The sequence below is a fragment of the Cinclus cinclus genome, chromosome 5 (assembly GCF_963662255.1).
Source record: "Cinclus cinclus chromosome 5, bCinCin1.1, whole genome shotgun sequence".
NCBI lineage: Eukaryota > Metazoa > Chordata > Aves > Passeriformes > Cinclidae > Cinclus > Cinclus cinclus.
Genome location: NC_085050.1, coordinates 9,269,823 through 9,296,080, shown reverse-complemented (window position 1 = coordinate 9,296,080; position 26,258 = coordinate 9,269,823). Strand labels below are relative to the sequence as shown.

Genomic DNA, 26,258 nt, shown 5'->3' with positions numbered 1-26,258 from the left:
GTGGTCCCAACTAGCTCTTCAGAAGAACCATAGGTCACTTATAAAATCAGGCATATGTTTCAAAACAGGGTTTAATCATCAGCAAAGTCAAGGTGCAATAACCATGTTTAGAAATGCACTATTTCATTCTCCTAAAACAGATTAAGCTGCAGTCCTTGATGTGAAGCAATATACAACACCACTGTTTGCAAAACAATACCTGACTTCGGCATAAATAGTACTTCAGTTCCCCGAGCTATTTATCCCTTAACCTTTCTGTATAAAAATAATTCAACTTAGGCATATATTGCACTACTTTTATCATACTGGATAGCTCTCGCCCTGCATTATGTTTTCCTTGCTGAACTAGGATTACACTAGGGTTTTAATTTCCATGGAAAACCTGGGAATAGGGCAACAGACACACATATGGTGTGCAATAAATGGTTATCTATAATAGCAATAGTAATCTCAGAGGCATTCAGAAAGGAAACTACACATTAGACTTGGAGATCATTTTCTCCAGTAGATTCATCATTCTCTCCTGTAACTGTAAGCTTTGAACTTGAATGATGTTCTGCTGATCCAGGATCCTGCGTACTTCTCTACAGGTTTCTTCCATAGCTCTACTCAACTTCTTTTGTTCTTCCAACATGGCTTCCATTAATTTTAGCTTCTTCTTTTGGAAACTGCAGTTTTGCATTTTTCTTTTCTTAACTGGTCTTTCTTCAGCTCTGAAATGTGAATATTTGTTAGAAATTAAACTCGTATTTATAAAAAGAAAGAACCCAAAATTTGATAGCATATTCTTGGCCTAACTATAACCTAGTCATATTTTTAAATCTCTGTGTTCTCCAATAAATTCCCTCTCAAGTTTGTGCCAAAACATAAGTATTTAACGTATTAGTGCATAGTGTTACAAATTGTAAAAAAAAAAAAAAAAAACAAGTTTTACATGTCATTGTTTTTAATAAGATTTTTCCCTTCAGAATACCAGGATTTTTAAACTTTTTCTTAATCTTGACATGTCTTACACATTGAATGTATATGCTGTACTGGAAGAGACATTTGGCTTATCTGGCCATTGAAACTCCAATTTTAAAGCTGCAATAACCATTTCAGTCCAGAGAAAGTGCTGCATGGTTACATCTGGTGTTATCTTGCAACCTGTTTTTTGAATAATTTCATCAGTAAGACTGGTCCCACTCTCATATTCTGATATGAATCTCAGAATTTGCCCTTGTTCCAAGACATAGCAGTGGCACTGACCACTCTTTTTTATATTTCACCACAAAACATTATAAGCAACAAACAAGCCTGAAAAGACAGAAAAATACCTGGGGGTGCTGGTTGACAGCAGCTGAACATGAATCAAGTGTGCCCAGGTGGCCAAGAAGGCCAATGGCACCTGGCCTGGAATAGCAATAGTGTGGCCAGCAGAACCAGGGCAGGGACTGTCACCCTGTACTTGGCAATAGTGAGTCCACACTTCCAATCTCGTGTCCATTTTTGGGCCACTCATGACAAGAAAAACATTGAGGGGCTGGAGCTTGTCCAGAGAAGTGCAATGGACATCCTCATCTGAAATATGCAGAGCTGCCATGTGGAATTTGGGGAATACTTTAAAAATTTCCTCTGTGCTTTATCATGCTGGGTTTCTGTTTTGGAAGAGAGATAAACATGGCAATAAAGACAGTGCTCTCAAGGTGTAAAGATCACATGGCTCTTCTAATTTGGGGTGACAGAGCAACACAGTCAAAACCAGCCCACAAGGCACATAAGTGAGAACACACACACACAGATCTATTTCAACCTAACATGGAATCGTGCTAAAATGTGAAGAGGAAGAAAAGGAAGTAGAAGGCATATGTGTTAAGTATACTACACATCTGAGAAACCTCCAGTTAGAGCTGGATAACTCCTTTCCTAACTTAAAGTGAGAGACCATGTCTTCATTTACACTTTTTGTAACTCCAGACTGGAGTCCCCAACATCAAAGATATCTGATGATGTGTCTTGAAGTCCCTCGACACAAACAGCAATCTCAGTCGTGTTCTGCCAAATGCAGTATCCCTTCTAGGTGAAATGCAATAATGAGATAGTACAGTGGTGACTAGTATGCCGTGTCAACATGCTGCAGATTTTAAGACATCCTTGAATAAGGATAACTTGAACTCTTGAGGAATGTGTTTTTTATTAATGTGAAGAAGGGTAATGGGCGTGAGGTCATTCAGCTGTGGCAGATTTGTATCATAATTTGATTCATGTTCTCATCCTATTTGACAGGCTTTGTGCAGCAGTGACTCTGACATTCAGATATGTCAGCAGGAGAGATAAACAATCCTTAGCACCTGAAAGGCTTAATGCAAATATAAGGAAAAGACACAAGCCCCTTGACATTTAAGAGTGCAGTGACCCAAGAAAGGTGAGATACTGTCTGCTTTGGAAGGTATACAATAAACTCAGCTTTGCAGGTTCTATACAGCACATTTGAGGCATCATATAAATGTGAATAAAATAAATACATGCTGCTCCGCTCAAATTTGGGGTCTGCTCAAACTGTGGGTCAAGCTTAATCACTGAAATTATCACAGTCTCACACTCTTGTGAGAACAGGTCTTGGCTAACACTAAATTCTGTTTGTCTCCCTTAACTCAAATGGCCAGAATTACTTCAAATGTGATTCTCAAAGAGGTCAACCAAGTGGAAAAGATCTACAGGAGTCTAAGGACAACACTGAATCTGTTACTCCAAGGTTCCCATCACTGTAATCACATTCACAAATAATGCATGCTTTCTGGTAGGCAGAGCAAGAAGCTTTCTGAAATGGTGATATTATTTTAGCCAAAGTCATCTTTTGAATTGAAACGTTTCTTCACACAGGATTTCAATGCTGGAAACTTGATGATTCTCTATTCTCTTCCCCCTACAGTGTTAGGAAGTAGCTGTGGTAAGACCTCCTGTCTTGAAACCAGTATGAACTCACTCCACAAGAGGGCTTGTGTGTTGTCAATGCAAACACTGGTGAGGATGGTCCTTAAAAACGAATGAGAAAGGAAATCTGAGGCTTGTCAATGGTACTGAGATGCAGTGACTATTATGTGTCTTTTTTGGTAACAGTAGCCACCATTTGGGTTTTAATTTCAACTGAGACAACCACAACAATAAAACAAACACAAAAACAAACAAAAAACACGAGATGGGGTGATTTATATTGAAAGATCTAAAATAACTCATAATTTTAAGAGAAAAGAATCTTTGAAGTGTTTTCCTAAAGTCTCTAAAGGATTTTAGCTGTTTTTTCAGTCAAATCCATCAAAGACATGGAACAATACATCCAAGACAGTGAGTGCCTTGCACAGCTCCAGAGAGAAAAGAGCAGCAAATTTTTACTCTTTCAGCAGTATCTGCAGTCTGCTAATAACTAAAAAAGTACTCACTGAAGAATCCTAGCTCAGAATTGTGTTTTGGCACAGAGAAGTGCTCCCAAAAGCAATGACACAAGGATTCTACACGGTCTCCCAAGTACTCTTTACATTTGTTTATAATAACAAACATAACATGGTAATTAGCCTTCATTGAAAAGAAATAAAGAAATACTTATTTCAGAAACTTTCAGAAAGATCTAGCTTTGGTGATGGTCCCAATCTCCTTCTCTCTCCAATGACTGATAGTGAAAGGGTTCTGTGGTCACTCACAAGTTCACAGTAAGGAGCTGGCACTTACAATCCTCTCCTCTTGCAGAATAGCTACTGAAAGGGAGCTCTTGAGAAGAGCCTTACAAAAGAAGTCTCTAAAGAATCTAATCTATGAGCAAAGAGCACTTGCAACATGAAATAGTGTAAAATATCCAGTGATGCCCATCCAGTGATGAGTCATTTGAATACTGAAGTGTTTCCTCAGGCACCATCTTTCTTGGTGTTCTGGGCAGGTGTGCTGGGCAGCATGTCAGAGACCCCGCTCTGTCAATAATTTTTTATAACAAATTCAAGAGGGAAGCAGGGATAGGAAAATGGGTTCAGCATCACGTAACCCAAGCAGCATTAGTATCCCCAAACAGTTCCAGCTAGGAGCATGTCTGCTTTGCCAAGGTATAGGCACAAAATAAGCAACGACTGACAATTGCTGTAGCATCAATCAGTTCCTCCTGTTGCTCATTCTCCATGCTGCACTCCTGTACAGCCAACATCTCTGTGACCATGGGGGTGCAGCAGATCCTGACAGCATCCACCAGCTGCTGAAGAAGTGCCTCCCTCTTTGCAAAGCCTATCTATGAAGACAGATTTTGAGGAAAATCTCAGGAAAGAGGGGTCTAGGAAAGAAAGAACCTCAAATACAAGCTGCTGGTACTCTTCTTCTGGGCTTCCAGTGCCTATGGCAGAGAGCCTACAAGAGACTGGCATTGGTATTCCTCTGGCCGCATGAACGAAGTGTGGAAGAGCTCTGGCACTGGGACTGTATTCCAAACAGAACCTCACAAAGCTATTTCCCTGCTGTGCTCTAAAACAGACAGGCAGGGTTCCAAAGAAGCAAACCAAAGGAAAGAAATTGTTCCATCTCACCTTGGGAACTGAGCAGAAATGACTGTGTGTAATGGACATGAAGGGGAACAAAGCAAAACCTCCAGATACAATCAGGCAACATATTAGGCAAGTCTCAAATGCATTTGCTGTCTGCCTACATAATACTAATTTAATTCATTGTTCAATTAAAAGTTCCTTGATTGATTGCTTACACTTATCCAATACAGCTTTTTTCAGGGACATGTGTGAATAATTAATGAAGCAGGAGTTGAATATAAAGAGTTCTCTGTTTATCAGAATGTATTATCTTCACAAAGCCCTAATGACAATTCCTCATTTCTGACTACTTCATGGCAAACAGGTCTTCAGTACCATCAGTTCTTGGAATTTATGGCTTTTAACACCTAAAAGCTGTTTCTCACTGGTTTGGTTTTTTTTAGCTACATACAAATCTGAGCAGACCTCCATAATCCGTATCTTTATTAAAAATATTAATAATTTTTGGTCTGGATATGAACAATATTAATACTAGATATTAGAATATTAATTATCATTTTAGTCTGAAGATTAAGACCTTCAGAGTACAAGGACTGAGGATGAGGCAACCTGGATCTTCTGGTAAACTAGGCTCATTCAACCATTCAAATGCATTCAGCTATTAATGAGACTCATCCTTGAAGTAAAGCACAGAAAAGAACCACAAAAATGGCTTGGAGCCTGGGTAAAACACCTTACTAGAGTAACAAGTCTGCATAATAAGTTAAGATGTACTACATAATGCACATAGCCTAAAGCTCAGACTTCTTTGTAGATGATGCCCATTCAGATTTAAATAGCTGTAGCACAATTTTAGAAATAGTAAAGTCTTTGCCAAAGATGTTGTTCCCAAATTGGCATCATCACCAAGTTTTAATGCACTTCTTTCAGTCCATATCTTGGCTAATTCATGTTACCAATTCTTACTTTTTCTTCTTGTGTAAACCTTCTGTACCAAATTAATTAATCTACATTTAGTAATTAAAAAATACCAAAGACAGTACAATCATGGCACACAGCACACAACCGCCTTGTCAGAAAGCAAAATGTACTGAAAGATTCTCCAATATACTGAAAAGAAAGGTAAGTTGAAGTAACATCTTAAAGTTTCATTCACTAAATTCACATTAGAAACAAGGGAGTGGTCTAAACAAGGCTTTTCTTATCACTTCTTCTTTGCTTAGAAAGAAAGGAAGAGTGAATTCTCCATCTTCTGACTTTATCAGGTCTAAACCAGACATTTAGTATTTCCCAGGGTCAAGCAAATCATAGAAACAATGAAGAGGACAGCAGAGACAGGGGCTCCTGAGTGCAGAAGTGCCCTGCTCAGGGAAGGATGTCACAGAACCCTCTCCACAACATTTCTGTGCTCCACATCAGAATGACCAGATTCAAATGGTGTCTAACAAGAAGTCAGACTAGATAACATAGTGGTTTCATTATGGTGTTTTAATCTATGAAAGTAACCCTTTCACCTCCATTTTCAGTACAGTAGAAATGGCAGAACACATGAAGACTGAGCTACATTCATACTACATGTATAATTATGTTCTGTCATAATTTTACTATTTAAAAAAAACCCCATACATCAATCCACAGGGTGAAAAAACACTGTTTTCAGTTAGATAAAAGGACATTTATAGAGGTGTCAGGAAATTGGGGTTTGAAAGTTTAAGCTGCAGTACAAGACTCCACCACACTGCATTGTATTTTATGACCATAATAGAATAATTCTATTATTGTCAGAAGTTTTGTGCTGTGTAACAGTGTTAGAACAATACTAATAAACTAGCAGGTGCCTCTTTAAAGGGATTCCAAGTGTTTTCCTCATCTACACACTTGAAATAAAAATTAAAATTAGTATTATCTCACATTAATTGTATTATCACAACCAGAAAAATTTGGGTTTTGTAAGAGGTCCCAAACTCAAGCTTTTTCAAACATAATGCAAAGAAAACCAGGTTCAGCTATTTTTAGTTTGACAATATGTACGTAATGATTGAAGTACAAAACTTGACATTTTTCGCTGTCATGAAAGCTAAACATTCAACTGAATTTTTTTTTTAAAGCTATAATTTATATAGCCAAGTAGCCTCCTGCTATGTTCAAAGAAAGATACTGTGGAAAACACAAAGCTGACACTCTAAAGCTGTGTTGGCGAGTTTAAAGGGGTAACAGGAAAATTTTCAGATGTTTAAAAGTTATTTAGAAAGAACTGCTGTTTGAAAGGCTTTTTTCCCTATCAATTGTTGCCATAACATTAGGATTTTTATTACTGAAGAAGAAAATCCCATAATGTAAGCTGTAAAATATACAGCTGCAAAACACATCTGTATTTTACATATAGACATAAGTGCGTTTTTTTCAAAATGTGTTTCAAAGTAATTGTTTTGCATAGTCATAAAGTAGAAAGAATAGGGAAATTGAGGACCTAAACTATTTTGAGTTCAATTCCCAGAACTGTCTTTGGTTCCTTTTTTGAATCTGTTGGATCAACTATCTACTGTTCAGAGGCAAAGGCAGTGATAAAATAGCCAAGATGGACCCAAATTTTTATGCTAATTCTTTTCTCTCTTGTTGGCTGTTTCAAAGTGCTTTTCAAATATAGGATGATGCACTAATTGCTTAAGCTGAAAATTGCTTCCTCAGTTCATAATCTTCCATTAGTAACTCTAAAAGAATTAACTTCCTTGTCTAACCATGGCAGCTCTAAGTGATTTTAACCCACACGGTGTCATTAGCAAGTGCTGTATTTTCTTCTGGCCAGGAAAGGGTTCCCTACTCTGCTCTGATTCATCAGTCTAAATTAAACAGGTCATAGCTGGACAAGCTTTTCAATCCTCCTATGACTATTGGAATACCACTTTTTCTCCTTCCAGACACATGCCCCATTATCACAAGTGGTTCCTAATTTTTAATCCAATCACAATGCTCACCTGAATATTACACTGATCTCTCGTGGTATCTACTGCTCAACTTCTCCTTTTTTTAAAAAAACAGGGGAACTGTATTTTAACCTGTGACTGTGTAACTATCTTGCTGTTAAATGATATGCACAAAGTTCTATTGCAAAAAATTCTTTCATAGTGGAGACTGTGAGAACATGGCTGATTTCCTAAGTTGTGGAGGTCCTGCCATAGTGAGAGCTGCCCTGCCCTTCCCTCCAGCTCCCAGACCCTCCTGAGCCCCCCAGTACAGCCACTCCCTGCAGGCAACAGCAGCATTGCAAGGGCTGGGTGACATTACCTACCCCAGACTTGCAGCCAGCTGAAAGCCAGCCTGTGCCACCATGGGCTAGATTTAAATGAACTGCAGCTTCTAAATTTAGCCAAGTAAAGTTAAAATACTGTTTACTAGAACAGGCTAGGTCATTTCCTTGGATAAAGTTAAAAAAAAAAAAGTGAACCTGAAGATGGCTAAAATGGATCATAGCCTAAATTTTCCAGAGCTTATGATTTAGTGACTGATTTAAGTCCACTTTAGCTGTAAATGAAAGCATATACACGAGAGTGGGGGTCCACCTGCAAACTGTGGGCACAACAAATGTGGGTTTGGGGTTGATTAACTTGTTCTCTGGGAGGGCTGTCTATGTCCTATGGTGAAACCTGGTGTGGTGACCTCTGTTCTCTCTTATGGTACAAAAATCTGTGTTGTCCTGGAGTTGTCCCTAAGCTGACAAAACATCCAGCATTTTTAAAAAGCTTGATGTTATCAAGTAGTCAAGTGAATAAACTCCACAACATTTCAGGAAATGTGACCTTCTAATTAAATATAAAATAATGTTATTGTAAATCCAACTGGGAATAAAGTTATTGCATCTGAAATGTGACTCTGGAGGTCGCAAATCCCAAAGTCAAGTAAGTTTGTGTATTGGGAATATCAACTACTTACAATAAACTAGGATAAAAAGAAATGTTGCTTGTGAACAAAATGGTTGCTATAGTTCAGAAGTTATGCACCCTAATAAATATTTATTCCCAAACAAGAAAAAGAAAAAGTTTTTAAAATAATCAGCTATTCAAGGACTATTTGTTTGAATGATTGAGTTAATTTACCTTAGTTTTATTCATCCAAGTGTGGGTCTGGAAACTATAATTCAAACTTGCTAGGTTGGTTCTTCTTATAGCTCAACATCTTTACAGTTGCATTGACTGACAGGTAATTTTACTGTTACAGTTAAAGCCTCACAGACTCATGATAAGGATCTCTAAGATCAACTTTTTTCCTGCCAGAAAACTGTAATCCACTCTTATTTCACACCACTCTGCATGAAAAACGAGACCAGTAAAATCTAAAATTTGTATCAAGAGTACAACCCTGCCTTTTGTTAAAATGCTGCCTTCCAGGGAACTCCAATCATAGCCCAAAAAAAATACAAAAAGGAATCACATATTTGCATCTCAAACTAGCATTTACTTTGAAAAAAATTACATTCTCAATTATATTTAAAGTGTTGCAATGTACTTTCAAACTGCATGGGCAGCTTTTCAGTGTCCACAGAAATATTTATTTTGCATTTTTCACTATTTAAATAATAACTGAAGCCAGAGAAGTTTCATACTCATATCAAGAGCAAAACTAGAGGAAGCCAAAAAAATCATCTAAGCAGTATGTTATATCTCTGATTGCACCACAGGACTCTCTTGAACATGCCTGTACTCCTTTTATGAACACTCTCCCTGATGTGAGCCGTGACATGCATGCTGAGTTTTGGCAATAATATACAACTTTTTGCCCAGTTCTCCTGCTCCCTTCCAGTCTTTCATAAAGGAATAAAGAAAATGCCCTAATTCAGCAGAGTGGCTGAGATTGGGGAACAGATTTCATTTGTGATTTACAGAAAAAATACAAGAGCTGTTAGAGAAAAATGTGTCAGGGTGTTTTACAGCAGCAAAATCAGTTCATTCTGCAAAATACTAAAAAGAGGGGGAAATAGATGCTACCTTAGCTTGTAAGAAAGCAAGCTTGATGAGCTCTCTGAATGTTCATCTTCAAAGCATTCTTCCCTTCCTTCATATGTAAACTGGTTATATGGCAAATACAGAGGTGTAGACTTAGCTGATAGAGACTGTGAGGCCTCTGTCTGTGATGTAGAAGGACCTGGTTGCTGATTTTCATGCATTTTCACATCGCTGTGGTCTGTCACTTTGGATAAGATCCTATCAATGGTTTTGTAGTAAGGCCAGTCAGGTGCCACAGTTTCACTGTCAGTCATGCATTTTAATTTCCTGTAAGAAAAGGCACACAACATTAAAGCTTATTTTCCTACAGAAAGTACTTTTCATACAGATCTATCTCTAAACATTTGTTCTGGTCACATTTAGGAGTCAAACTGAATGCTTTTAATGAGAATAAAATTAGAAACTTTTCTTCTTTAACTTTCACGGAAGCCTTTCAGGTTCTTTTCCTAGGTTTCACCTGTTATAAAAAGTTGCATGTAAACCCAAATGAAATTCAGTACAAATAAAGAATGATACAACTTCTAATGGTAACAGGACTCTGTTGGTGGTTGAATAATTTTCTTCCCGTTAAAGAATACCCAACTAACCAATCTGACAGCAGTCCCTGACAACTGGAATAGGCAACACACCACAGCCTTTACTAAACTGAGGGCAGCCCTGTGCTTCCATGCTTTGAAAAATGAATATTTATTTTCTATAGTGAGTACAAGTGACTCTCAATATAACACATATCCTTTTTCTAATGTTGCCTAAAAGCCCAGAAATGCCTCAGTAAATATCCTTGTAACAACCATGAGATACAGACGTCTGTTCATTTGTTACAGAATAAAGATCAGGGTAGGCAAAAATACAGAGTTTCATTAATTTACAAAAAGAAAAAAAAATATACAAAATAAAACAAAAAACCCCCCACAACTAAAACAGTTAATAATGCATTAGAAACAGCATGCGCAAAAACATTACAATTACATCACAGTGGACTATAAACCATGATCTTGTCTTTCACATATGTCTTATTATGAGATTTATTATTCAGTCCTCAGACAAGTTCACTGCTATCCCAGTAGTTACCCAGTGCTATTTTATTTTATTTTACTTAGAAATAGAAAGCTGAGGTATATGGTTGTAGTATACATCTCAAAGAAATTCCAGAGCCCAACTAGAGCCCCAAACTTTCTTTTCATTTGCCTTTCCCAGTTTGGGTCTTGTTACTCTAAATGAAAATGCAGGAAGGGAACACAAAAGGAAAGGCAAGAACAATGACAAATGCCCCATTTTCATAAACCAGATTTCATTCAAATTAACAAAATGCTGAATCAAATCTGATTCTCAAAGTTAGAGGTTTGCATTTTTAGGGAAAAAAAGAAAAAAGGGATAAAAACTATTCCTGGACACCTGGCCCACCCTTTTTTTCTTGAAGCCTTTCAGGTTTTTCCTTCTCACAATCCATCCTGCCCACACCAGTCCTGCAAGGGGTAGAATTAAATAGCATGTAAACATGAAAAAAATGGTGCCAAACTTGAAAGTGAGAACTTGAAGTTCTTTCTTTTAAAGCACTGTCAGCCTAGAGTAAGGGGAAATCCACTAGTGGGAAAAGAAGGCAGTAAGATTTGCTTAGATTTTAAAGCCATTTAAGGTTTCTTTTTTCCTTGTCCTTGCAAGGACTGATGAGCTTTTCCAGCTATTTAGAAATGCACATCATAGTCCTGCAAAGCAAAGCCTCACAGCCATCCATACTTTTATGCCCTCTATGCATTCAAAATTTTAATTTCATACATATTTCACAACCTACTGCTGCAATTTCATAGTCAGAGAATATTGAGCACAGCCTACATATACATGCATAACCATCCAGCACAGAAAGAAAATAGCTAAACACAGGTCTGACAACAACCATCAATTAATATTGATTACTTTTAGTTCAATTGTTGAGGCCATTTGTATGAAAAACATAACAATTATGCCACTATAGTAGCCAAGCCTACATGGCACATTTGTTTGCCTGTGTAGAAACCCCCAATGTGTTTAAGCTTTGGGGTTTAAAATTGAATTGCAATTATGCAGTGCATTCACCGTGGTCAGTCATCCCCATGGGTGAGATGGCAAAAGCCAGGAGTGACCACACCTCAGACAGGCCACTGCTGAGTCCAGCAGCTGCATTCAGACTTCATTTGAGCCTTTAGGCTGCAAGTCACTGTGTCAAAAAGGGCAGGATAAGCTTAGAGCTGGTATTGCTGGCTGCTCTGGGAACTTGTATTCAGCCTGATGTCAGCCAGGAGCCCCAGGTCCCCATCAGCAGAGCTGCTGCCCAGCCAGGCCATCCCCTGCCTGCTCCAGCAACTGGCCATCCCAGCAGGAGGATGTTGCATTTGTCCTTGTGGAATTTGATGGGGTCCCTGTCAGCCCATTTCTCGAGCCTGTCCAGTCCTGCCCTTGCAGGTGCAGGCTGCAGCCCCCAGTTTGGCATCATCTGCGAAACAGTGAACAGGCATTCCACCTTTGGATTGTTGATGTTAAACAGGGATGTTCCAGTACAAAACACCTACAGTCCTCCACTGGGAATGAGCCTCTAGGCAGAATACAAACCATGAACAACTACTCTGTGCCCAGAGATCCAGATAGTTTTCTAGCCAGCTGGTAGTCCTTCCATCTGAAGGACAGCATCCCAGCTTGGATACAGGGATGTTCTTGGAGACTGTGTCAAGAGGGTCTGTACTGTCAAGCTAGTCAATATTTTTTTTTAATAAATAAAATACAATAAAAATTTTTAAAGGCTCTACCCTTATCCACAGATCTAGTCTTTTAATAAAGAAAGCAAGCAGGTCAGTCAGATGTGATACTGTGCTGGTAAATCCATTCTGGCTATTCCCAGTCACCACCTGCTCCTTTACATGACTGGAAATGGCTTCCAAAACTTCTTGCCTAATGATCTTCTAAGGAGTTGAAGGGAAGAACTCTTAATTCCTGTTCCTGCCTTTCTGAAGATTCAACAACTTTTTCTGGCCCCCTCAAGACTTCCCTCAATCTTCACAAACTTTCAGAGCTGATTCCTGACTCAGTTCTTTTCTACTGCTGGTATTTCTGACAACTCTGCTGCAGGCATACCCAACTGAGACATCTGGGCAGTGAAGGCTGAAATAAAGATACCAAGTATCCCCAGCCTCATTACTTGCACCTGCTTTCATTAAATCACCTGCCCCGTGGTGATTTTTGGGGTGACCCAGGTATGACTACAGTCTGGGGGATGAAGAGATTGAGGGCAGTCCTACGGGGAAGGAGTTGGGGGTGCTGGTCAGTGCGAGGCTGGACATGAGCCAGCAGTGTGCCTGTAGCCCACAAAGCCAACCATTCTCCTGGGCTGCAGCAAAAGCAGCATGGCCAGCAGGTTGAGGGAGGGGATTCTGACCCTCTGCTCTCCTGAGACCCCACCTGGAGGGCTACAAAAATACTCAGAGGGCTGGAGCAACTCTGCCACAGAGACAGGCTGAGAGAGTCAGGATTGTTCAGTCTGGAGAAGAGAAGGCTTTGGGAAGACCGTACTGTAGATTCAGACAAGATATAAGGAAGAAATTTTTAATAAGAGTGGTGAGCCACTGAAACAGGCTGCAAGGAAGCTGTGGATGCTGTATCCTGGCAGTGTTCAAGGCCAGTTTGGATGGAGCTTTGAGCAATCTGGTTTAGTGAAGGTGCCCTTGCCCATGGGAAGGGGTTGGAAAGCAATGGTCTTTAAAGGTCCCTTCCAACCTGAACCATTCTATGATTTAATGGAAAGTTTCCAGGAGCAGATATTTTGCCTGAGTAAGTCAGTAGATTTTTGTTCTTGTTTGAGCTCAGCTGTGTACCCAGAACCCCATTTTTTACAGAACTTTGACAATTTTGAAGGAAGAGCTGTTGTTTATTGTCTGCTCATAGAGCTGTAGAGTTGCAGTTGTATAAACACAGGTATTTCTCTGGCTCTCAATACATTGAATGAATACTAATTCTACTTCTGACTGCTTACCATAGCTCTGAGCTAAATAAAAGGGATCACTACCAGAAGGAGGACAAGAGAACTGTGTTAGTTTGAAAGCAGCACCAGCAGCAATCATCTACCTGTATGGAGTCTGGCTCAAACACACAGAAAAAAAAAGGATGAAACGGGAAGAGATGAGAAGATAAGGAGAAAGGGAATGTCAGTCCTTTGGAAGAGTAGGAGAAATGCTGCAGGTGGAGGTAAATAGGGAGAACATTCACTGCAATAGTGTTGATTGTTTAGCTTTCTGGTAAAAACAAACCAAATAGACCAATATGCGTCGTAATACTAATATCAAGTTCCAGGATTTACTGACTTTTTAAATATTTGTTCTACAACTGCCAGAAGTCCAGAAAACCTAGTGAGACAGCTGAGAGCTTTTGCTTGCACTGAGGTAAATGTAACCCTGGAGAAACTGGAGTCTAAAACAGAGATTAATTTACTGCCCTGTCATTGGCATAACTCATCACAGCAATCTTAGTTGCTTCCAAGAGACAGAGTTGGGATTTTTGCTTGTTTTAATGAAATATGAGGATGTTAAAAGAAACAGGACAATAGAAAGGCTGAAATGCAATAGTCCAGAAATGAGAGAGCAAGATGAGCCATACATTAACATTTTGAAATTGGGCACATCACTCCCCGAGTGAGCAAGCCCAGCAGGAAAAATGAGGTAAGAAACAGAGGTAAGCGAGAAAGTCAGCAGAGCTTGCAAAATAAATTCACACTGAGTTTATCTAGACCTGTTGCTATTTCATGAGGCTCCACTAAAATCCAGCTGAGAGCAGAGGCAACTGAGAACTCTCTCCAAAAACTCAGGGATCAAAGTCAGATTTCCAGTGGACAAATACCCAAAGCAAGCCAACTGAGTTAATTTAAAAGGTGATTGCTTGTCTTATTCCAGAGAAGTGAATAAATTAATGGACTTTGAGATCCCACTGCCAAAATGCTCCACTGAATAGACTGAGACAACTTTTGAGTCTGTGCTGCCATTGACCTTTTTCAGACTTTTTTTTTCTCTGTGCCTATTAATCCACCTTCTAAAACAAAATTATAGCAATATTATATTCTAAAGAGTTGGGTTTTTTTTAAAATCATCGTTATTTAGTCTATAACTTGGTTCAATTTTTTGGACCTTGCTCAAAACAGTACTGCTTTTTTATTATTTTTGCAGCATTTGACATTACTACTCACCTTAAGGAATGGATACAAGATCCATCTCCTGAGGTTTCTAGGAAAAGCTTTCAAAATAAATAATAAATAGCAACTGTTTATGAACCAATCAATGGTGAGGAAAAGAAAGATGATGAAAGTACAATACTGAGTTTTGCATCTGCTATAAATTATTGAAATGAAAGAGAGATAGTAAAATATTCAAATTCAACTTTTTGCAGTGACTTGGCTGCACTTATGTTTTATCATTTGCTGTAACAGAGGTCAAATTTTCCAGTTGCATAATGCCAAAGAGTATAGCAATGGGTTACACAACCAAAAATATTTAATTGCTATCATGTACACATGAAAATAAAAAATTAGACTACTCTTTCATTCAAATCATGAGACTGATTCAAATTTACCAATCATTAACATTAATTGACTGTGATTCAAATCAAAGAGCAACAGCTGCATCCTGTTTTCTAGGCTTTGGGGAGGGTGATGTTTTTGAAAATAATACATTTGCATTCACACAGTTCTTATTTTAAAACATCAGAAGGAATCAGTCAAAACTGGACCACTGTGCAAGCTGTGCAAACCCTGCTTCCTTTTTATAAGCCAGTGTGTATTGTCAGTGGCAATGTTCTAACAGCAGACACAGAGCACAGTGACACAGTGACATCAGCACATCAGCAGTGACAGGACAGTGCTTTCTTTGAGAAGGAATAATTACAGGTTCACATGAGCTGATAGCCCCAAGTAGGCTGCACAACACAAAGAACTGGGCACATACTCTAAGGGATGCTAAATCTCAAGAGCTGGCACACTAATCTCAGGAAAACTTTTGATGACCAGCACATCTGAAAGCTGAACTTTGAATTCCAGGAAGCTTGACTCAGCCATTCCTTCTTCCAGGATGGATAAATGGGGAGGTTCATGCAGCTCACCACACAGGTATCTTTGAAGCGAAACATTAAAAATCTGGTGGCTGATCTATCCACGGCAGATATTTCAGATTTTACAGCAATCCCTAAAAGCAGAACTTTACTCAAATACACGTGCAGAAAGAATTTTCCTTCCACCTATGGTACTGTGCAGAATTTCCCACCCAGTCAATTTCCATGGTGGATGAAATGGTCCTTTAATATACTGAGACTCCAGTAAGAATTACTTCAGGTCACGGTATATTCTTCCCTGATTAGTTTCCTCCAAATGCACTTGGACTACAATAATGCAGAGGAACACAGGAACCACTGCCAGGTCAGTCCATCGTCTCACTTTCCTCTGACAAAGGTCAGTGCTGAATACTTCAAGAATGATTTTGACAGACAGCTTTTGAGGGCACATTCACCCATAAAAACACATGATTGTTTTTTCCATTAATGGCCAGTAATATCCTGAAACCTGTTTTCTTTCATAACTCTACCCAATTGGAAGACAAACAATATCTGTTTTTCTATTTGATAAATCTAATCTTTAGTAAAAATAATAATAATACTAAAACAACCTGCTGCTCTCTTGGTGTCAATGATTTTCAGTGGCAATGAGTTCCATGTGCTTATTATGCAGTGAAATAAAGATTTATATGACTTTAACTAGTTTTACATTTCTTGCCTTGCAATTCTTATAACTTCTTGTATTATGACAAAAAAATATCTGCTTTACATTCTGAAAAATAGTGCATATTTTTATGCACCTTTAGCATTCACAAACTTTTCCGCTTCTCTTAATAAAGAAAGCTTTCCACATCTCAGCCTAACTGTTCTCTAAACATCTTCTCATTCTCTTGTCACCTTGCTGAAATATAAGGCAGGCAGAAATAAATACAATTCAAGGAGGAAATAATAAGATAAAATAGATTTCTGTGTGGCATTTTAACACCTGAATAATGTTTTCACCTCAGGTGTGGAGGAATGAGATAAGATCACCCTAAAATTGCTTATGTGACAGGTGCTCATGCACACTGAGCTATACCTGAAGTAACTTTGCCTGGCAGCACAAGATCCCACATGGGATCCAAACGCACCCAGAACCAGGGTGAGTACCTGGGGTGGGAGCCCCTTTCTGAGCACCCTGCCACTGTACACACCCATGTAGGCTGCACTTGCTGCAGCAACTGCAATCATTATTGGCCAAGGAACACTCCTTCCCTCCTTACACATTTGTTTGTCTGACTTGGACACCTTCTACTCACAGTGAATGGCTTGCACTAAGCAGAATAAAGAAACCAATATTTACTGAACTGCCTCTTCGAATGCCATGGGATCCTCAGACTGGAGAGCACTGTTATAAACAGGTTCACTGCTTTCTATTGCAGAGCCTTATGTGTTTAAGAACATCAGTATCTGTTTCAACAGATGTCCCAGGCTAAGACATGCCAGTGACAGTACTTTTAAAACTGAACTTTGTTAAAAAGACTAGTAGAAGTATTCAAGTACTGCTTTTTCCTTTGATGGAAAAAATATACATATATGTATTCATCCATATATGTATGTGTAGTAATTTGTAGGACAGGGGTTTTATATTCTTTATGAAATTGTGACACATAATTATATGATCTGATTCAATATTTTAATGTAGTTTATTTATGACTGTTAAAGAAAGAATAAAGGCCACTCCACCTCTGCAGAACTGTTCAGAGTTGCCTAAAGAAGTACAGGATGCTGAAGTGGGGAAAGAAAGAAGCTCCTAGGTTCAGAACACCCCCCCCACTTCTGCTACTGGTGCTACTCTCTCCCATGTCACACTCACTAACCCAATGTAATCATTACAAAGTATTATCTCAAAATAGAGCATTTTCCCACTCTCGGGATTTTCTTTTCCAGTTTGTGCCACAGTGCAGCAATGATGCTCAGAAATACAGTGATGTAAAGCATCTTCCTCCAGTGTCCTGCAGGCACCCAAACGTAGATCGAAACTCGGCTGCCTCACAGCAAAGCCAGCAGTCAGTGGCCACTCACATCATTTACAGCTTCACCACAAGCTTCCCTATCCTCACACACCACCAAGAAGTACCCAGAAAACTAGAAATTGTAACAGCTTCTGCTTGTCCCTGTTCTCCATACCACCTTACCTTGACAGTAAAGCACACAGGCGTGTGAACAAACAATAAGAAGATGCATTTTATATTCCAGAGCACAAAATGAAACAGCTCTGTGACAGCACAAGGCAGTTTTTAACTCTCCTAAATTAGCATCTCAATCAATAAGCAGGGAGCTGCCATGCACTGCAAAATAGAAAAACAGATTGACAGCATGCAACAGAAGCAATCATAGAAGTTCACAGAAATAGAAGGATATTTCTTAAAAGTGCGGTTTCTCACACAGTGCATGTATGTGAGTGATTTTATTTCTTCCCTTCCCCCAGTGCAACTTTAAAGTAAAAACATTAATTAGGAAAAAAATGAGACTCTCTGATTGATGACAACACTGTAAATTTAGAACAAAGGCTGACAGAAATAACCTATTCCACTTGGCAATTACAGCACTTAACTATCGTGCAGTGTTGCTGCTACAGACACCTGTAAAATCTCAGTGCCACGAGATGCAATTCCCAGCAGGGAGGACTGCAGATTTAGCAGACTAAGCAAAAGCCTGGTAGCCAGCAACTCCCGACTCCTAAAACTGCATCCGAGTGGGAATTGCTGGGTGATGCTGGACAAAAATTTATCTTACTTCCAGCTTTCTCATCTACGGTCTGGGTGAAGAAAACTGTAAGGGATTACAGCAGGGTTGGTGAAACATTTTGGAGACATTAGCATTTGCCACAAAACATCAGGTTTAATATTATGGCAAATGATGTTAAACATTATTCTTGTGGATCATAGAAATGTAGAAGGACTTTCAAAGTTAAGGGGTTTACTGATTTTCCCTAGTTTTCTATTTGAAAAGCAATCTCTGCATTAAATACAGCAAGGGTGCCTTACAGAAAAGCGAGCAGTTTTAACATGGTTGCCTGCTGTAATAACCTTTTTTATTATTAATGTGAGCTTTGAGGAGAGATTAAATAAAAGAGTCGCATATTTGATTTTCTTGCATTACAAGCACCTAGCTCAAATCACCACTCAGGATTTCCAGTATGAGGCAGTTTGTGCTTCATAGAGATAAGAATTAAAAAAAAAAAAAAAAAAAAAAAGGAAAGAAAATGGAAATATTTCTGTTAACTTCTTATTCTTTTTCTCCCTGAGAACAACAAATCCACAAATGCTTCACATTTTCTGAAGCCAACTTCCCCTCCTGACTGCTTGCCTGTTCTTTATCATCCCCTCATAGACACCTCCACCCTCCCCCCGGCTCCTTTGGAGCAGTATTGACGGCGCACATTGATTCTCTCTGCAGATATAATAGTTCTTTCACTGCTGCTGCTTATAATTATAGCAATGTGTGTCACTCACTAATAAGACATTCCATTTTTCTTGGCCCCGTGAAGTGTAACCCTTCAACTCACGAGACCAAAATCGAGGAGCATCAGCCCCCCCAAACATTATTCTGTTCTAGTTTTCTTTTTTTTTTTTTTTTTTTAACTTTGCCTTGCAATTCCGATCCTCAGTGGCCACTTGAAACTGCAGGAGTTTCACTGCAAGAAATTGGCTGCCAAGCTAACACAATCAGTCCCCTCAGCAAAGAGCAAAAAAAAAAAAAAAAATCTCTTTTCCCCATTAAATACATTTCCATCCCTCTGCATCATAACAATGCCAGCTAATTTTAAAGAAAGAAAGTTGTCCCAGAGTTTGACATGAAATCGGGGGAACAAATGAACAATGACGTAACAGCATTGGTAAGAGAGAATTTTAAAAGCGATATGAACAATCTTTAATCTTTTATCGACAGATTTCCTCTAGGAGACTTCTTTCTGAAAGGCAAAAATCACTGCGCCGTCCCTGCTAAAATCTCTTAAAATAAAAAGAATTAACTGAAGCTTACCTGTACTGGAATGTCATATTTGTAATTTTTATCTTTATTTCCTCTCCGTGGCGAATTTCTCCAGTCATTTCAAAGAGTTTGTTAGCCATTTTCTCATAAACTTTGGCATTCCTTTTAGTTTGTTTCAGCTCATCAAAAAATTCTTCCCAAACCAGCATTAAACCTCTCATTTCTGCATCAGTCCAGTTTCTGGCCCTCCTGTGTTTCTCAGTCTGAGAAGAGACAATGTAACTGGGAATTTCTGCTGCAGCCATTGCTGACTGACCTAAAAGGGTTTTAAAAGAGGACACTTAATATAGATTGAGTTTTTAGTTTAGGTTTTTTTGTAGTGCAAGACATGCATATGTGGATAAAGAATTTGAATGACAACAGAACATATGAAACCTTTTTGCAACAGCTTGAAGCTTGAGTGCACAAAATGGGGCCTACATCTGACAGGCAGGAATTTAGTTAAAAGCTTTTAAACAGAGAAACGTCATTTTGATGTCACGTTTCCATAGCAACAGAGCAACTGCATAAGCTACAACAACAAAAACCTTTTAACTGAAAGCCAAAGAATCAGGACAAAGTTGACAGGCCATCAATATTAAAGCTTTTAAACACTTTAGGTTTAACAAAAAAAAAAAAAAAAAGGATCTATGCAGCCTTTGAGAAGCTACTTTTAAGTTTCTACTTCTTTTTTAGCTTTCCCTTACCTTTTAGGCAGACAATCTGCTAGCAGGGGGTCATGGTCGCCTGAACGAGCTTTTAAGTTGTGCCTTGACAGACTCTCTAGGAGGTTGCAAGGACTGAGGCCATGTACACAAAAAAAAAAAAGCACAAAAAAAAAAAAAAGCTTTTTTTTGCAAAGATATTCTGTAAAAAGAATCAGCCAGCTTTATGAAAACTATACATCTCTAAGCTAATAAATGTTTAAGCAGGCAGGCTCATTAAAAAGGAGCCTGCATCTGGGCTTTAGAACATGCAAAAAAAAAATAGTATTTAAGTGTTTATATAGAGAAAAATATATACAAAATTTCAATATAAAGCCACTTTTTTTTCCCCCGAGATGTTTTGCTGCTGATAAGCACACACTGCAGTCCTGTCAGTATGAATTTGCCTTTGTAGGTATGTATTACTGTATGTGTATTTTGTATTCCTAGTAATTTAGATGCTATTTATGCAGCCTGTGTTCTGCCTTAGGACTGCAGCAGAAGCATTTCACCTGCTTTATGGGCAACCTAAAAGGATTATTCAACGAGTTAAAAAAAGGTTGTGAGATGCTTAGAATTGTGAATAAATTGCTTTGCTGTAAAACAAGCATTTTGAGCTGGTTTTTATATCGGGCTAAATTGTGCCAGCAGTTCTATCAGAGAAGCAGGGCTCATTCATTGTATTAAACACTGCAATACAAGCAGTGGGCCAAATCCTGCCCCACTTACACTCCTGCAATCTGACCATAATGTTCCACAAAAGAGTGAGATGCAGGAACTGCATTAATTCCAGCAGTACGACCAGCTAAATAGAAAGATGTTAATTTCCTACAGTCCCGATAGAATTGTGTTATGTAAAATATAAATAAATAATCCACGGACCTTTCTTCTTATTATTTTTTCTGTTTCAGCATATAACAGCAGTAACGACCTCACTGCAGGGCATTTCCTGAAGATTAATGGCAGGCAGGGGTTAATGGCCTGAGGCTCACCCAGTCAGTCGTTAATCCCCAGGAAATGTTCTGTGCCTCAATCCTTAATGCTTAAGTATCCTATAAATTGTAAGTCTTCTCATAACCACATCCTTGATCTTAACAATAGTTTAAAAATGCACGGCTTGGTTTGCATCCTAGAGATGGCAAAGAGAGTACATAATGCTCCTAAAAGGTACACTAGTGACATTTGTGGGACCATTGCCTTCTTTCTCTGTTATTTATTCTACTGCACATTACAAAAGGCACGACAGTATACCATAGAACAAGGTGGGGGTATGGGGGGGTAGAATTACGTATACTTTACACAGGAACTTCCACTGATCCAACCCTGAACATGTCTCTGTCAGAAATATACCTGCTGAGTCACTGCCTTCCTAAGGGAAAAAAATGAAAAGGAGAGAAATAAAGAAAAAATTCCCCTAGCTTTCAAATAGCTGCTTTTAACTACTAATATGACAGCCCAGCAACTATTACCTTTAAAAATGTGTAAATAGCAGCATATGTTGTGGTGATGATCTTGCATGGTTTGTCTCTTGGGTGGCCAGCTGGGAGATGTCACATGATCAGGGGACAGATGGTGGTCAGAAGAGGATCAGCTGATGACACATTCATTTTATTAATTTATTGTTTTGTTTTGAAATTCCTGTCACTTAACCTTGGGCTTCGGGCAGCTCTTTTAATAAAACCTCACCAACCTCAGCTGCCTGTGGTTGCAGCCAGTGGCTGGGGATCACCAGGACAAGTTTAAGGAGGCAATGCAGAGTCCAAGAGGAAAATATCATGGCTTTGGGTCTGACTTGCAACTAACACACACTACTGTAAAGCCAGGCTTGCTTTTCTACCTTTAATCATCCATTAGAGGTTTGTTCTTCTCCCTCAGACTTCAAACCACCTACGTTGTGAAAATGCCGATTAACACCGCTGAAACCCATAGCATGATACACACAACTTGTCAAAAACCAAAGATATGTGTAGTCTCTACTTTAAGGATATTTTTAATCCAGTTTCAAGTACAACAACCAGGACAGGGTGGGTGAAAACCTTTCCAGATGCGCCAAGTTTTTTCTGTCATAGTCCACAGCTATTCCTTCCCCTCTCCATCCACATGTGCCTGGCATATGTGCAGCTGCTCCTTGTGCTCCACGCTGGCCCCCAGACCCCGGGATCCTGCAGAAGGGGGGCTGTTGTTTCCCTGTGAAATTCACATCTCAACTTTTCTATATGCTGTTTCCTATTAGTGTACTTGACAGATTGATATAGTGGTATAGTGCTATTTAACATCTGTTAAATAAAATAAATGCTTTCTAATAATACCTCCCTTATTCCCCTCCTCTCAGCACCTGAAGGGGATCTAAGTTTCAAGGACTCCGGTTCTACCCCCTCCTCTAAAAAAGTTGTTGATAATAATTATGGAGACTCCACTTGCCTGCTCTGCCTCACCAAAGCACAGGTGCCAAGTGGTTGATAAAGTGGTTGACTGTTTTCCTATGTGGGTCTAAAAGCAAAAGAAGTTTTTTTTATCCCCAAATAATTCCTTCAGTCTTTGCCAGAGCCAGGAGAGGGGAAATCCACCTCTCCAGGCTGTGCTTCTCTGCTGTTGTTCTGCAGATCTCTGAAATCCCTAGGTATCACTAAGCCCTTGTCCTGGTCCCTGAGTTGGGACTAACAGCTACGACAGGAGCAGCAAACCTTTGAGGGGAAAAGCAGCTCTGTGTCAGCAAGAGCAGACCCTGCCCACAACACTGGGAGGAGAAGCTCTATTAGCATTCAGTTACCACTCTCAAGTTAGAGACCAGTCAAGATTTGTCATCTACCTCAAAGACTGGCTGGTCACCGAACCCAGAATAACTGCTGACATGACAAGCTGCAGCTGTGCCAGACTGAAGGCACTCATAACCCTCCTGCAGTCCCCTCTGACACCTGAAGGCTGAGTCCTCCAGCACCACCTTCCTCCACACCAAGGACCAACCTGGCACCGAGCACCACGCAAGCAACTGAAGCTGCAACTGTTCTCATCAATAAAATAAAATATTAAAATCTTGGAAACCACTGATCTATGCTGATAAGTGTCCTGCTTAAATTTCATCACACAGCTACTGAGTACACCTTTGTACATGACTTCCCTCTGCACTTGATCTCAACTTTCCTGCTCGCTCCAGTCCCTCCTCTGATGGGCACTGCTGTGACAAGTTCAGAAGATATTCTTGTGAACACCTCACTGTGCTTGAGTATCTCATTTGTGCTTTTCCTCTCAGTGCACACCAGCTCAGAGGAACACGAATTTAACGATCCTCTTGCAAATCTGTTCTTCATATCATCTGTCTAAATACCCTACCTTTTTGCAATCCTTATATATCAGTTTGAATAATAGCTCTCACAGCTGTTCCACCTTTCATGATGATATCTCTAAAGATAAAAAACCTCAAACAGAGTAGAAGGGTTTATAATTTGCAGCTGTGGATCTAATGAAGCTCCCCCGTAAATGCTGCTCTCACAGAGTTTAGACAACTCCGTTAATCCTTACATATCTGTTGACTAAACCTCAGGTGATCTGTGCTAACTGGCTGTGTATAAAGCCTTCAGCTTTGCAAGGGTGGGCTAATGCATGCCAAATAAAACTTCCCTTAGCCAAGTTTTAGGGAATGGTGTTTTCCCCTGTGCCTGCAGGGGAATAACGGCTCCAGTCGCTCAAGCACCAGAGCCCAGCCCACAAACTGAGCCATTACACCGTGCTTCCAGAGGAGCATGTCCCATCCTGCTGATGGGGACTGTGGTAGAAGTCAGGCAGAAACTTCTGAGCAAATCAGAATTTATTCCACTAGGACACAAGAGATTTCTCCAAATTCTCCTAAATGTACTTCCATGTCTGAAATCCCCATGGGAGCTGCCTACAGGGGTACTGTCACACAGGTCACTGCCTATAGGGATTTTTTAGAAATGGAAGAACGCTAGCTTTGGCTCAGAAGAGCCTTGATACCAATTGGGAGCAAACACCCTTTTAGGCAGCAACTTGGAGCAGGGACACCAGGTGGAGGAGTTTCCTGCTGAAGGAGCATAACCCCTCAAAGACACAGGTCCAACTCTACAACACATGGATACCTCAGTAGACTATTTTGTGATGTATTGATTACATAAAACTAAAATTTAAAAAACGAAACCCTCTCAACCAAACAAAGCTGCTTTCACTCTTTGTGTTTGGGACAAGCTGTTAAAAGCATGATTGCCCAAAGCACAGGTTGGTCACTGCTCCTTGCAGTCCTCTGGTCTGGCCTAACAGGAACTTAACACGCATGGCTAATAAGAAATCTTGGAATTGGATAGTGACTGCAGAGCATGTGTTCATTCTCTGGGAATTTCAGCGCAGACACACCTTGATAACTCTTCTTAAAAGGGTGCAGTACTGATACATGTTTGTCTAAAAGAATTTGGAGTTTGCACTGCAGGAGGATACTATGCTATATGTTCAAAAATGCTGCGTGTGTTGGGAGGCTGTCTCCTGCCCCACATTTTGTTATCCACTGGGCTAGAAGCCCCACTTTCTAAAGTCTTACAGAGAATTATAGGTTTAGTATTTCTGACTGCTGCATACTGCAATTTGCAAAGAAGATTAAATGCAATGCCAGTACAGTCAGGCTGGGGAATGAGGCACTAGAGAGCAGCAGCTGTGAAAAAGAACCTGGTAGTCCTGGTCAATGGCAAGTTGAATATGAGTCAGCAGTGCCCTGGCAGACAGGAGGGATATCCCTGTCCTGGGGTGCATCCTTGTCAATCCCTTCCAATTCAGGATCCTCTGTGATATTACGATCCTCTATGAGAGAAGAAAAAGTCTGTGAAATGCACCGTGGGAGAGGAAATATTCTTCCAATACTTCTGAAAATCTTGGCCAGAGAAGATAGGTTGGGGCAGATGATCAGGAGGAGAAGCTGCCTTTTTTTCTTCTCCATCAAACCAACAATGAAGCTGCTGTGCTCAGGAGAGTGCTGGAAATGAGGAGCTCACCCAGAAGTAGGGAAGTAGCTTGCAGGCAGTGGTGCCTGGTTAAGAACTCCAGTAAGGTCCTTGCATTGATCAGTCTGCCAATCTCCTCGGGTGATGGGGTCATGGGGATTTGTAAAGCCTCAGAAAGAACAGAAAACCGTAGGGCTGTGAACACAGAGCCACCAGTTCAGTGTTGTGGAGCTGCACACAGACACAGCCCATGCCATCCTACTGCCTGTGAGGGAATTTTAACAATACAGAAACATTTGCAAAGGAAGCCCAGAGCTATCCAAACTGCAGGAGGGTCTATTACAAATACAGAACAAAAAAATTATTCAGGCTGAGGAAAAACAGTAGGTGTCTCGAGATACACAAAAAGGGCAGTCCCGTTCTTCAGAGGGCCTGCAACTTAATTGGGACATGCCACAAGGGAAACAAACAGGAGAGACCAAAAGGGACAAGTGACAACAACACATCACTGAGCAAAGGCCATTGCATGGTTGGATAGCTTTTATGTACATCTAAAATAAATAACACCTGCACAGAATTCTGACAACAGAAATGGGTGCTGTGGTGGAGGCTGGCCAAAGGGAAGGCATCCTGGCTGACGTGGGCAGGGAAGAATTTGGTATGACAACACCTAGAGCAAAACCAAGAAAAAGAAAGGTTTCCACACAAAAGCCCTGCCCCAGGGCTGTCTGAGTGACAGAACTCCCTGGTGGGGGAGCAGGGCACTGGGCAGCCCTGGAGGATTGTATTCTGGGAAGGTGCAGGTGAGCTGGAGAGGTTTTTTATATTTCATTTTGCAAGAAACGTCCTGCTGAAATTTCACTGTATTCAGAACATTTCCCAAAAGCATTTTGATCTTGCTGAACTGGCAGATTCTGACCAAAAATATCTCCTTTGCCTATTTTAGTAGTAACCATGGAAGCCAGCTTTGCACCGACATTGAGTTGGAGAGAGGATGGTGAGAGACAGCGAGGTGAATGCAGGCAAGCTGGGAAATGA

The 26,258-nt window shown here is 39.9% G+C and overlaps 1 protein-coding gene across 1 annotated transcript; it reads right to left on the bottom strand.

Moving 5' to 3' along the window:
- Positions 1-472: 472 nt before the first annotated feature.
- On the bottom strand, positions 473-19,850 carry MSANTD1 (Myb/SANT DNA binding domain containing 1). The gene is made up of 3 exons (XM_062493342.1): positions 19,586-19,850; positions 9,482-9,766; positions 473-713 (listed from the first exon to the last, which is right to left on the bottom strand). Exons 1-3 carry the CDS (start codon positions 19,837-19,839, stop codon positions 473-475), a joined length of 780 nt encoding a protein of 259 aa, XP_062349326.1. The 5' UTR covers positions 19,840-19,850.
- Between the last annotated feature and the right edge of the window lie 6,408 nt (positions 19,851-26,258).

Excerpts from the sequence above, each read along its gene's own strand:
- MSANTD1 (XM_062493342.1), bottom strand. The coding sequence starts at position 19,839 with ATGGCTGCAGCAGAAATTCCCAGTTACATTGTCTCTTCTCAGACTGAG. Across the intron at positions 9,767-19,585 it reads AATATGACATTCCAGTACAG|GAAATTAAAATGCATGACTG; the intron begins GTAAGCTTCAGT and ends CTTTTCTTACAG. Across the intron at positions 714-9,481 it reads TTGCTTTCTTACAAGCTAAG|AGCTGAAGAAAGACCAGTTA; the intron begins GTAGCATCTATT and ends TTCACATTTCAG.